The sequence below is a fragment of the Papio anubis genome, chromosome 4, assembly GCF_008728515.1.
Source record: "Papio anubis isolate 15944 chromosome 4, Panubis1.0, whole genome shotgun sequence".
In the NCBI taxonomy this organism is placed as follows: Eukaryota; Metazoa; Chordata; class Mammalia; order Primates; family Cercopithecidae; genus Papio; species Papio anubis.
This window is the reverse complement of record NC_044979.1, coordinates 28,380,095-28,394,490: the sequence shown is the minus strand read 5'-3', so window position 1 is coordinate 28,394,490 and position 14,396 is coordinate 28,380,095. Positions and strand designations below refer to the sequence as shown.

The 14,396-nt window shown below is 36.7% G+C and overlaps 1 protein-coding gene across 3 annotated transcripts in view; it reads right to left on the bottom strand.

Moving 5' to 3' along the window:
- Positions 1-605: 605 nt before the first annotated feature.
- The window catches only part of TMEM209 (transmembrane protein 209), a 43,007-nt gene continuing 29,216 nt past the window's right edge, over positions 606-14,396 (bottom strand). For 2 of the 3 annotated variants that reach the window (XM_031665159.1, XM_017957166.2), the window contains exons 10-15: positions 13,724-13,849; positions 10,876-10,973; positions 9,198-9,312; positions 9,005-9,102; positions 6,686-6,759; positions 611-2,436 (exon numbers count right to left, since the gene is read on the bottom strand). In XM_031665159.1, coding sequence (XP_031521019.1) covers positions 2,382-2,436; positions 6,686-6,759; positions 9,005-9,102; positions 9,198-9,312; positions 10,876-10,973; positions 13,724-13,849 — 566 coding nt within the window. In that variant the 3' untranslated portion in view covers positions 611-2,381. Of the gene's footprint in view, positions 2,437-6,685; positions 6,760-9,004; positions 9,103-9,197; positions 9,313-10,875; positions 10,974-13,723; positions 13,850-14,396 lie in introns of all 3 variants that reach the window. The other variant, XM_017957165.2, reaches the window with a different exon arrangement.

Here is a 14,396-nt window from a genome sequence, read left to right as displayed (position 1 = left end):
TAGTTTGAGAAAGCCACACAACATAACATTTGTATGTCTCAGTAGAAACTAAATTATAAATACCTAACATGCCTCTAAAAGAAATCTGGCTTAAGGATGATATTTATAGACAAAGAAAAGGATAAATGATGAAGTGAATGTAATCTAGAGGATTAGTGGATCTGATCCCACAAGAAGTCAAGCAATCAAAGAAAAACTTGTGACATATATCCTGTAAATAACATTTGATCAGAGATATTAGTAGACATTTATTCATTTTAACACAAGGACTAAAAAAATTGCCTTATTTGCAGTGCACTGTCTTCCTGAGGGGTGAATTCAAATGAATCCACCAAAGTATTTTTTAATAAAAGCTATATTTAAGTACAAACTGGCTCAAATATTTGGGAAGAAAAGCTAATATAGGAAAGCTACCCAGAGTACAGTAATCCACACTAGACTTACTAATAGTATGCAAACAAAACATCTTTTTAAGTGTGTATCCCTATGTATATATTTATTGTAGACTGTATTTTTTTAGTCACTTTAAAAATAAAATATTATTGCTTTGAATTTTTAGACTAAAAGCTAAGTCCTATAAAGAAAAAAAGACCTTTTGTCTTATGCATTGTTAAAATTTTTCTCCATAGTGCTTTTAATAAAGTGTATGCAACTATATAGTTTAACAGCATAACAACTGTTATTCCAAGACATCTTCAGTAACTTTTGAAATAGCAAATTTAAATTTTAACATGTTCTTATATTTAACATGTTTGATATTTTCTTCTAGAATATCATAGCAAATAAATATTTAACATACACCGAAAGTACTTAAAAGATAAGAAGCTCCTTTCCTTTGGACATCAACTTTTAAAAACACGAACAACTTTTTGAAAGACAGAATTTACAAAGACAGAACTGTACTGACTTGAATTTGGAATTTACTAATTACTGGTGACACTTGAGTGAGTTTACATATGTGTATTATTACTAGATCTTAAACCATACTGCATATAACAAAAAAAGAAAATAATTGTACTTCTCTTCCAGAGAGTAATGACTATATTCAAAGTCTGAGGCAATGACAAAATGGGATGCACATCTAGTAATGCTGACATACAGTTCTTCAGAAAAGACTAGTTTCAGCTGTTTCCAGGTTTACATCAGATGATGGAAGCAGTCTCTAATATGTTAATCAAGAAAATACACGCAATTGCCAGTTACTACATATACATACAGAAAATAAAGATGGTGAGTCAAACAAAACATACAAACTTGGTAACTTCTCACTCTCCAGATATTTTGAACATATTTTAAAAATTTAAACAGGATATCACTGTGATCTTAAAAAGAGAACTTTAAAAATAACACATTATGGAATAGTAAAACTGAGCTGCTAAAACCAAAGTGGTAAACAGTTTTCTTGATGTCCTCAGACTCTTAACTAAAACCCAAATTAATACTATCAGCTAAAGTTAATCCAAGTGTTGACTTTTTAAATGTCAATACTGTCAAACCTCCTTTAATAATATTTTAAAATATATGTAAACTTAACACATTACTTAAGAGTTAATCTCATTTCTTTGAATGTGGGCTTTGGCCTAACTTGCAGAACGCTGGGGAAACATTAAAAAACAAAACAAAACAAAACAAAACAAAACTAAATCAGCAATTTTCTTACTTTCTAAGTACTTATACTATTAAATAAAATAACTGAGGCTGGCCGCAGTGGCTCACACCTGTAATCCCAGCACTTTGGGAGGCCAAGGTGGTTGGATCACCTGAGGTCAGGAGTTCGGGACCAGCCTGGCCAACATGGTGAAACCGTCTCTACTAAAAATATAAAAATTAGCTGGGTGTGGTGGTGCGTGCCTGTAATCCCAGCTACTCAGGAGGCTGAGGCAGGAGAATCGCTTGAGCCTGGGAGGCAGAAGTTGCAGTGAGCCAAGATCGTGCCACTGTACTCCAGTCTGGGTGACAGAGACCCTGTCTCAAAAAAAAAAAAAAAAAAAGATTGAAAAAAAATTTTTTGTGGCACAAGGATCAGGTAGATGATTCTCATTTGGGGGTTATAATGAAAAAAACCTCAAATTCTATTTCATTAAGGGGAATGGCACTGTTTTGAGTCAATAAAAATCTGAAGGGTTGCAGTTTTATAGTCACCTGAAATTTCTGAAAAGCAATATAAAATTAAAGGTAATGTCTCTTGATATAGAAGACACAGGACATATTTTTACAATGACATTTCATAACTGCTACCTTTTTCGTTAAATCTAAAGAGTCTGTAACATACACACATGTGTATTTTATTTCAGAAGAGTCGGTGGCTCAGAGATGTTTAGTTTTGACTTCTGGTTCAGTGAAATAAAAGTCCAAATGTCTGGAATTAAATATATGACCTGTTACTCGCCAAAGATCCATAATATATTCACACCAGATAGACCAAGATTAACTCTCCTATAAAGAGAAAAAAAAATTTTATTAGAATTGGTTGCCAAGCATTTAAGGTCTTTTTCTAATAACAAAAATCTTTATAATTAATACATGTTTAACTGATATTTAATGTGATATTGCAATGAATTATATTATACATAGTTTATCAGGTGAATTCCAGTAACAGTAATTACTTTCTTAGCTATGCTTAAAACCGAAATTTAGAATAAACAGATTTATGGAGTGTTGAAAATTATTTTTCAGTAAACAAGAACTATTACACCAGGTAATAGCTAACAGAATAATTTTAACAAGCAAGATTAAAGTAAAAGTATCAATTACATTTAAAAGATGGAAGATATGAAGATGCTAGCCTCTCAGAGAACTGTATTACTTGATTTGAATTAGGAATTTACTAACTACTGGGAATACTTTGGTGAGTTTGCATAAGTGTATTATTAATACATTAAACTAAATCATACTGCATATAAAAAAAAAATACATATACTTCTCTTCCAGAGAGTAATATGACTGTATTCAAAGTCTGAGGGAAGGCCGGGCGTGGTGGCTCACGCTTCTAATCCCAGCACTTTGGGAGGCCGAGGCGGGTGGATCACGAGGTCAGGAGATTGAGACCATCCTGGCTAACACGGTGAAACCCCGTCTCTACTAAAAATACAAAAAATTAGCCAGGCGAGGTGGCGGGCGCCTGTAGTCCCAGCTACTCGGGAGGCTGAGGCAGGAGAAAGGCGTGAACCCGGGAGGCGGAGCTTGCAGTGAGCCGAGATCACACCACTGCACTCCAGTCTGGGAGACACAGCGAGACTCCGTCTCAAAAAAACAAAAAACAAAAACAAAAAAAACAAAGTCTGAGGGAATAAGAGGGTTACAAGAGAAAGAAATTACTCACCTAACAAAATAAAAAAATCAATAGAGAATATCTGAAACTGAAGAATCAAGAGAGCTGTAAACCTCTATTATTTGGAACTATGAGAGTAATAACAGAAGAAAAAGCCACTGAGGGACTACAGTCTACTTTGGGAAGCAGACTTGGGGAATACAGGGAATTGCTCATTTCTGTCATGAACTTTTAGCCCTCTATGACTTTTTAAATTATGAGAAGGTATTAACTTTGGTAAAAAGCTGCCAAAAATGCCCTTCAAAACAGGTAATTTCTATCAACTGTATTTTCCATTTCTTCACACCCTCACCGACACTACACATGATAAATATCAAATCTGATAGAAAAAAAAGTTAATTTTGACTTGTTTGTGCAAGGGTCTAAGCATCTTTTTGTGTTTAGGAGCTGTCTAAACACTTTATGAAGAAATCTTCCATGCCTTTGTCCATTTTTCTAATAAAATCATATATGTTCTTTATATATAACAAATATGAGCTTGGATTTGCTATATTTGCAAACCCAATTACTACTGCTTATATTATAGCAGAATAATGCTTTGTTTCAGTTTGTTATTTAACTTTAAACTTTATAGTGTTTTTTCCTGAACAGAACATTTAAGTCACTGTGCAGTGAATTCTGTCTAGATTTTTTTCCTTTTGCATGTAGGACATTCATCTGATTCCTGTTACTGCACAAATATCTGGCATTAAATTGATAATGTATTTGGATCAATCTGTGGGCTTATGGTCATAAATCCAAATGGACTATACTTGAGCCACTCAGTCATTTCTTTTAAGTTATAGGAAAGTTTTTAACTATTTGTTTTAGGATGTATTTAAAAAATTATTCATGTTCAAAAGGTTAATAATTTCTAAGCTTTTCCCCCTGAGTTTAAAAACACTAGCTTTAGTCTAAAATGCTTAATTTTCGATATATAAGTTGCTCATTAAGAGAAGATAGCGCTTTAAAAATTGTATCAATTTCTTTTGGCCTTTCAGTAAATTTCATTACATTTCAGTAAATGAAAAAGTGCTGCTCCACTAAGCACTTTTTCATTTTAATGCATATGACAGACTGTATATGGCACTCAAACCTCATGCTATCATGACAAACCATTTATGCATCAAAATACCAATTTGGATTCACAGAGGAAAAGATACATTTTCAATTAAAACCAAAAATTGTTTATTTATATTATACCGGTTAAGCACCTATAATCTGAAAATCCGAAATGCTCCAAAACCCAAAACTTTTGAGTGACAACATGATGCTCAAAGGAAATGCTCACTGGAGCATTCTGGGGAGTTTTAGATTAGGGATGCTCAGCCAGTAATTATTGCAAATATTCCAAAACTGGAGAAAATCAAATCTGAAACACTCCTGGTTCCAAGCATTTCAGATAAAGAATACTTGACCTGTATTAACAACATTTTTATATCAAATTCCATATTCCATCTAATATATATGTATAAGTATATTTATAACCAAACTTTCCTAGACATTTTAGGGAAAATTTGACATGGGAGAATGTCCAAGATATACCATAAGACTAAAAATTAGGTCATAAAGTACTATGTTTGGATACAATACATTTTTAAGCAAAAGAAACAAAAATAAAGCCAGGTGGAGTGGCTTATGCCTGTAATCCCAGCACGTTAGAAGGTCAAGGCAGGTGGGTGGATCACAGCCTGGGCAATATAGTGAGATACTGTCTCTACACATAATTAGAAATTAGTTCTAGTTTATACACTGCTGTATTAAATACTTGTCTACTGAGTATGCATTATTTTCATAATTTAAAAATAAAAAACCGTGTTAGTTTAGATGCCCCACAAAAGTGAGTTTCCTAATCTTTCTAACAGGAAAAAATATATGATAAAAGAAGTTAATAGCTGGGCATGGTGATTCACACCTGTAATTACAGCACTTTGGGAGGCCAGGCAGGCGGATCACCTGAGGTCAGGAGTTTGAGACCAGCATGGAGAAACCCCGTCTCTACCAAAAATACAAAAAATAGCTGGGCATGGTGGCGGGCGTCTGTAGTCCCAGCTACTTGGGAGGCAGAGGTTGCAGTGAGCTGAGATAGTGCCACTGTACTTCGGCCTGGGCGACAGAGCGAGACTCCATCACAAAAGAAAAAAAAAAAAAAAGCGAGACTCCACCTCAAAAAAAAAGAAAAAAAAAAAGCTAATAAATGTTCATATTTGTTTACAAATTTCTGTTCATGTCTGTTTTAATCTTTGCATCTAATACATTTAAAGACAGGAGCTTTGCTTTCTCTACAGCAGTGCTGTCCAACAAAAATACAATATGGTATGAACAGCAAATGCAAGCCACATACTTTTAAATTTTCTAGTAGATACCTAATAAACAGGTCAAATTAATTTTAAGAATATATTCCACTTAACTAAATCTATCCAAACTAGTATTTCAATATGTAACAAATATATACAATTTTTAAGGAGTTATCTTACTTTTTGGGGGCTATGTCTTTGAAATCTGTTACACATTTTACACTTTAGTGCACCTCAATTTGGACTAGTCCTGCTTCAAGTGTTCAGTGCCACACGGGGCTGGTGGCTGGACAGCACAGTTCTAGGACATGTATAAACTCTAAATTACAGTTTACAGGATGCTATCTAAAACTTAAAGGTGCATGCATATCCGAAGTGGAAATGACCACAATCCCTTCTGCTCCAAGCCCATCCCTTTGTTTTTTTTATTAGCCTCAGGTTACTTAGTATGGCAGAGCTGGACCCAGAACCCATGTTTTCCAACTCCCAGATCAGGCACTACAAATATCCCTAGCTTTAGCTGGGGTCTACTTATTTCATATGTCATTTGATACACTAAAATTTCTAATCATCAAAATGAAAATACTAAAATTTTGAATGTCTTGCAATATGTGAGCTTTGTTACCAAGTATGTAAATGATTTCAACTGACTACTTTCCCATTGCAGTTAATGATATTATGGAATGGGTACCGACTCCGTCTCTCTGGAATTGTAAACACTTTGCAGAATGCTTCGTGTCTGAAATGAAATGGCTTGGAAAAAAACAGACTCCAGATTTTAAAAAGAAAATTTTTTTTAAATGGCAAGAGTCTAATTTTTATCTACCTCTGAATTATTCCTTCAGGGAACACAACTATAATGCTAACGATGTAGTCCACTTGCCTTTTACCAATGGGTTCTGAGGAGGTAGCTAATGGATTGCCCAAAATAGCAGAGGTAGTTTGTGACAGGGCTGAAGCCATTATCTATTGTTCAATCCATAAATCTTCAGTTACATGCTGCTGCCTTCTGCAGAATCTTAACATAGGAAGAAAATCAGTAAATAACTACTTACGTTTTTAATGCATAAGTACCTACCCAAGCATTCCTGACTCTTTGGTCTTTATGATGTACAGAAACATCAACAATGTATGAAACATATTATTTCTGCCCTGGAACAAAAACAAAAAAGACAAGATTTAATCCAAACCAAAAAGATTCAGTCTGGTAGGTAAATGTATATCTTATCAATTCATATCCTACTAACTCAGAATTCCATACAATTCAGACTTTCATGTATTCATTAAACAAAATACCCATGCTTTGTGCTAGGAAGTGGGAATACTGCAGTGAGGAAGACAGAAAGGATACATGTAATCAAGGATCTAAGAGCCAGAACTGATGCTTGTAATCAAGAGTAAAAAACCAGGCTGGGTGTGGCAGCTCATGCCTGTTATCATCCCAGCACTTTGGGAGGGCAAGGCAGGCGGATCATAAGGTCAGGAGATCAAAACCATCTTGGCTAACACGGTGAAACCCCCGTCTCTTACTAAAAATACAAAAAAAAAATTAGCCAAGTGTGGTGGCACGCGCCTGTAGTCCCAGCTACTCGGGAGGCTGAGGCAGGAGAATTGCTTGAACCTGGGAGGCAGAGGTTGCACTGAGCCAAGATTGCGCCACTGCACTCCAGCCTGGGCAACAGAGCAAGACTCTGTCTCAGGAAAAAAAAAAAAAAAAAAAGAGTAAAAAACCTATGTGCTTGTAATCTTAGCTACTCAAGAGGCTGAGTCAGGAGGATTGCTTGAACCCGGGAATGTGATACCAGCCTAAGCAACACAGCAAGACCACCTCAAAAAAAGTAAAACACATTAATGGAAGTATAAATTGATACAATACCTTTATTATAAAGTAATTTGGTAATATGTTATTTTTAAAGTCTTAAAAATATTTTGACCTAGAATTCCACTTTTAGAACTCTGGGCTAAAGAAATGCAGATAGCTGTATGCATGAAGACACATTTTCAGCATTATTTATTTTCATTTTATTTTATTTTATTTTTTTGAGACGGGGTCTTGCTCTGTCACCCAGGCTGGGGTGCAGTGGCACAATCTCGGCTCACTGCAAGCGCTGCCTCCCAGGTTCACGCCATTCTCCTGCCTCAGCCTCCTCAGCAGCTGGGACTAAAGGCGCACACCGCCAGCCAGGCCCGGCTAATTTTTTTGTATTTTTAGTAGAGATGGGGTTTCACCGTGTTAGCCAGCATGGTCTCGATCTCCTGACCTCGTGATCCACCTACCTCAGCCTTTTCAGCAGTATTTATAATAAAAAATTAGAAATACCCAAAATGTACGACAGTAGAGAAATGGTTAAATAAATTATACTAGTGAAGTTTTTTTTATAGCCATTAAGAACTATTTTTAGGCTGGGCATGGTGGCTTATGCCTGTAACCCCAGCACTTGGGGAGGCCAAGGTGGGCAGATTGCCTGAGCTCAGGAGTTTGAGACCAGTCTGGGCAACATGGTGAAACCCTATCTCTACTAAAATACAAAAAAATAGCCAGGCGTGGTGGTGGGTGCCTGTAATCCCAGCAACTTGGGAGGCCGAGGCAGGAGAATTGCTGGAACCCAGGAAGCAGAGGTTGCAGTAAGCCGAGATTGCGCCACTGCACTCCAGCCTGGGTAACAGAGTGACACTCTATCTCAAAAAAAAACAACAACAACAAAAACAAACAAACAAAAAATTTATGAAGATTTTTTAATAGTATGGAAAATTATGCTATAAGCTAATATTTAAAAGCAGATATAAAACTACATAAATCATTTTAGCCCATAAAAAATATAAAGAAAGGGCCAGGTGCAATGACTCACACCTGTAATTCCAGCACTTTAGGAGGCCAAGGTGGGAGGACTGCTTAAGGCCAGGGGTACAGGACCAGCCTGAGTTAACATGGAGAGACTCTGTCTCTACAAAAAACAAATTGGCCAGGTATACTAGTATGTGCTTGTAGTCCTAGCTACTTGGGAGGCTGAGGTGGAAGGACTTCTTGGGCCCATGATTTCAAGGCTACAATGAGCTATGATCATGCCACTGCACTCCAGCCTGGGTGACAGAGCTAGACTCTGCCTCTAAAAAGAGACGTAAGACCAAAATGAAATTTGCCAAAAGGCAATATACCAAACAAAAAATCAACAATGGCTGCCTCAGGTAATGGAATGAGTGAGTTTCCTTCTTATTCTTTATACTTTCCCAAATTAAGCACATACTACTTTTATAGTAAGAAATATATATGTATGAAACACATTTTCCCTAATTTAAAAAATTTACTTCTTCTATTAACATGAGATTATAATTTTAAAAACATCGTCAAAACAAATCACCCAAGACATTCTGTAACATCTTCTCTATATAGAAATACCTTTGGCAGGTTGTATACATGACGCTGGTAGATGAGCTCATAATGGGGAGGGTTGATGGCACTCTGATAAATGCAAAAAACATTCTCATTCGTAACATCTGTAAAGGAAGGAAATATGCTGCATTAAAAAACCAAACCCCCAGAGACATTTTGTGTGAAAATCTCAACACATTCTTTTAGGAGAGGTTTATACCTGGTTTATTTGGTGTCTGAACAAAGTGCTGAGAAGTAAAAGTTTTTCCGTCGGGATACTTCGGATGTGGAGGTAATCTAGAGTCAAGGTAGGTGCAAAATACATGCATGATGATCTGAGGATGAAGAAATAATTTTTTTAAGTCAGCATGAAAATCTAGCATGGATGTAGCCCTTCAGAAACATCTGTATTTATAATGATTCCAATTAAAAAATTTTTCTCTAAAGAGTGAATTAGAAAAATGCTGTCAAATGGTTAGATTTACAAGATAAAATCTGTAGAATAAAAAGATAAAAACACATACTTCAGGTAGCACACCTATTCTTTTAATTGAAAGTATTATTTCCTATAAAGATAAGGAATTCACTAATTCCTCTCCTAAATCATAAAGGAATTCGGTGTGTTTAAGACATGAAGCTAGGCTTAATTCAAATAATCTACTCAAAATTTAAAATAGAAAAAGATATTTGCCATCAAATCAGTCTATATTTTGATGGGAAGGTTTCCTTTTCAAATTGAAAAAGTTTAAATACTCCAGCCTACAAAGTTACCATTATCTGTTGAGGGTAGGGGTAGAGGGTGGGGCTTAAACACCAGACTCCCAGTCCCTACATATTTGATCTACATTTTTAGTTTTCCATAGCAACCCTAGAAAAGCAGGGCATTCTTAGTTTTTTGCTAAGTGGATCATTCATACCAACACAGTTAATAGCAAAACCAAGATAAAATACATTCAATTCTCAATCTGAATCTCAACATAAAACTTAATTTTCACCCGTAACAGTCACTAAAAAAAAAAAAAGAGAACATAATTTTGAAAACCTCGTAAGCACACAAGAACATTTATGTTCTTTGATCTCCTAAATATAATTATAGGAGTCTCTCTTAAAGTGACAATCCCAAGAAAGCAATGCGCATCACACTATTTGCATGCTGTATTACTTAAGATCAAAAAACAAGTAAATGTCCCTTCTCTACCAAAAGTGTCTCAAACTTTCAGGTCCACTGTAGGAGAATAGTTAAATGACAGTGTGTAATAATGAAAAAATATCTAGGTAGGGGGAGGTTGAAGTAAAAAAAAACCCTAAATATTACAGAAGTGGAAGAACACATAATTTTACATACAGGAGAATTACAAAATGATAAAAACATTAAAAAATAGTAGCAACCAAGTAAAAGGAAAAAATACACAAAAATATTAACAGTGGTTGGGTGAACATGCTGATACTATTATAAATACCTTATTTTCTAAATCATTTTTTAATACTTATTCTTATGATAGGCAAACAAAAACATATAAATCCAGTAACGGAAACATTAAACTGAAAAAACAAAATAAATCTAAGGGTCAGGCACAGTAGCTCATGTCTGTAAACCCAGCACTTCGCGAAGCTGAGGCAAAGGGATCACTTGAGCCCAGGACTTCAAGACCAGCCTGGGCAAAAAAGTGAGACCCCATCTCCACAAAAAATTTAAAAAATTAACTGGGTGTGGTGGCTCGGGCCTAGTCCCAGCTACTTGGGAGGCTGAGCTGGGAGGAGTACTTGAGCCCTGGGAGATCAAAGCTGCAGTGAGACGTGACTATGCCACTGCACTACAGCCTGGGTGACAGAGTGAGACCCTGTGTCTGTCAGTCAATCAACAATAAATAAATGAATGAATGAATCTAGGGACTTACAGCAGAATCGGTGGGCAGGTCTGTATCCCACTTTCGTCCTTTGAAGTCACCACCTCTGTTCCATCGAAATGAGCTCATACAACCTCCCTGAGAGAGTTCTGTGGCAACAAGGTGAAATTTTTAAAAGCTAAGAGTACGCAAAAAAGAAAAAAAAAAGGCTAAGGGAATATAATAAGGGAAGCAAATCATTTTAAAAACTTGATCAAAACACCCAAACCTAAAGAAATATAAGATATAAAAAGATAAACATGTCCCTGAAGAAATCAGATAAATCCAAAATGTGGGATTTTAGATTTATCTGACTACTATTCAGGCTTCTTAAAAAAAAAGTCGATGGGTAGGGAAAATTTGAATATGGACAATATATTCAATATCAGAAAATTATTATTTTTTTTTAAGGTACGATAATTGTATTATGGTTAGGTAGGAGAATGCATGCTAAAAAGTACTTTCAATGTACTTTCAAATAGCACAGCAAGAAAAAAAATGTGTGTGTGTATATATACGTAGAAAGAAAGAATCAAATATGTCAAAAGGTTGCTAACTATCCAATCTAGACCAGGAGAGTGTTCACTGCAATTTTTTTTTTTTTTTTGAGACGGAGTCTCTCTCTGTCGCCCAGGCTGGAGCGCAGGCAGTGGTGCGATCTTGGCTCACTGCAAGCTCCGCCTCCCAGGTTCACGCCACAGTCCTGCCTCAGCCTCCCGAGTAGCTGGGATTACAGGCGCCTGCCACTACGCCCGGCTAATTTTTTAATTTTTATTTTTAGTAGAGATGGGGTTTCACCGTGTTAGCCAGGCTGGTCTCGATCTCTTGACCTTGTGATCCACCCGCCTTGGCCTCCCAAAGTGCTGGGATTACAGGCATGAGCCACTGTGCCTGGCCCAGTGTATTCTTTTAATCTTTTTTGTATATTTTATATAAAACCTTTATATACTTTGTATAAATGTGTACATACACAGGCTCTTTTTTTGGATGTACAAATACTCTGCTAACTACAAGGCAATCTTGCCAAAAAACTCAAACACGAATTTATGGGAAAGAGAAGGGGTTATGTAAACTACACCATAGGGATGCATTCAGCAAAACCCACACTATGGGAACCTCTACAAGACAAACAATCCAGTTCTTCTGACAAATAAATTGCAAAGGGAAAAAAAAGAGGGTGGATGGGAAGCATATAGCTTAAAATAAACTGAAATAACCAACTGCAATGTATTACAATATTCGAATCCCAATTCAAACAAACATTGCCAAAAAATTATGTATTTTTATGAGATAGCTGGAAATTTGAACAGACTTAATATCTCATAACACAGGAAATATTAGGGCTAGGCAGCATGGTGGCTCACTCCTATAATCCCAGCACTTTGGGAGGCTAAGGAGGGAGGATTGCCATAGCCAGGAGTTCAAGGCTGCAAGGTCTATACACTCCTGCACTAGCGCCATTACTGCACTCCAGCCTGGGTGACAGAGTGAGCCCTGTCTCAAAAAAAAAAAAAAGAATATTAAGAATGATAATTGTGGCCAGGTGTGGTGACTCACGACTATAATCCCAGCACTTTGGGAGGCCGAGGTGGATGGATCATAAGGTCAGGAGTTCAAGACTAGCCTGACCAACATGGTGAAACCCCATCTCTACTAAAAATACAAAAATTAGCTGGGGCATGGTGGTGCGTGCCTGTAATCCCAGCTACTCAGGAGGCTGAGGCATGAGAATCGCTTGAACCTGGGAGGTGGAGGTTGCAGTGAGCCAAGATTGCACCACTGCACTCCAGCCTGGGCAACAGAGAGAGACTCCATCTCAAAAAAAAAAAAAAAAAAAAAAGAATGATAATTGTATTGTGGTTATGTACGGTTGTATCAGTTTTCTAAAGGCTCAGCGGGGTACATGTCTATAATCCCGGCACTTTGGGAGGCTGTGGTAGGAGGACTGCTTAAGCCTAGGAGTTGGAGACCACCCTAGGCAACATAGTAAGACACTGTCTCAAAAGCAGGCGGTCGCGGGAGGCTTATTTTTTAGTGATATACAAAGAAATATTTACAAATGAACTGATAATGACATGAGGGCTTGCTTCAAATAATACAGGAAGAAAGTGGATAGGGCGGGGCTGGCTAGGGACTAGTGATTGTTGGGGCTGGGTGATGTGTACAAGAGGTGTGTGTATACTATTTTGTCTAGTATTGTGTATGTTTGAAATTCTCCTTATATAAAATGTTTTAAAAAGTCATGAAAAATGTTTATTCCTGAACCCTGCTCTAACCTTAGGGGAAAGGGAGAACACTATAATATTTTCAAATTAAGATTTACGATAAATTTGAATACTATTTCTAAAACTTGTCTTAGTGATGAGAACCTTTTAAAAAGTTTATCCAAATTTTAAAAAATTCTAACTTTATGAATTGCTGCGTAAGTAGAGAGGCATAGAGGGTGTATGGGGGTGTCAGGGAGGCAACATTTCCTGATTCTCAAGTCAGTCTCCTCAGAAGAGCACATCTTCCACCAAATAGTAAGAATATAACAGAAATATAAGGAAAGAACTTATTAAATAGGAATTATAAAAATTAAGAGAAATAAGGCTCAGCATGCTGGAACTATAAAGAATGTCATAGTGGCACCCATTCTTACGAGTCTAAAAGTAGGAAATGAGTGAAATATTCACTGGAGCCCATTTAGCTCATATTTAAGTTTCCTACACAAAATAAAATTATTAAGCCAAAATTAACATGTATTTATAAGACATAAATTATACTTGTAATTAAAATGGTTTTTCCTTGTTAATCTTTACTGATAAATTCCAGTGTAGTAAAAAAGCTCTCATTTTTTCCTCTTCCAATCAATAATTACCTTTGATCCTTTCAAACAAGTATTCCTGATTTGGAGTAAGGTCTAGATACTGAACAATTGTGTTCAAAGTCGGAATGAGAGGGGCTTTGACCAGGGCGGCTTGTTTCAAGCTGGTAATACTAGCCTCTGTTAAAACAAAACACAGAGAACACAGATTATTCTAAAAGTGAGTTTCCAAAAGAACTTAAAATGCTCTTCTCATGTGTTCATATAGCTGGTTCCTCACTGCCTTCAGTCTTTATACAAGTCAATGACGTCTCCCCTGACCACCCTACCTCAAATTTCACCCCTCCTCTCTAAACATTAGGAACACTACCCTCCTGTGCCTTTTTCCTCCTTAGCACTAACCACTGTCCAATGTACTGTTTTTCTTTTTCTCTTTTTGTTTTTTGAGACAGTATCTTGCTCTGTCACCCAGGCTGGAGTATAGTGGCGCAATCACCACTCACTCACTGCAGCCTCAATCTACTGAGCTCAAGCAATCCTCCCACCTCAGCCTCCTGAGCAGCTGGGACTACAGGCACATGCCACCACACCTGGTTGACTTTTTTTCTATTTAGTAGAGACAAGGTCTCACTATATTGCCTAGGCTGGTCTCAAACTCCTGGGCTCAACCAATCCACCAACGCTGGACTCCCAAAGTGTTGAGATTTTACGTGTGAGCGACTGTGCC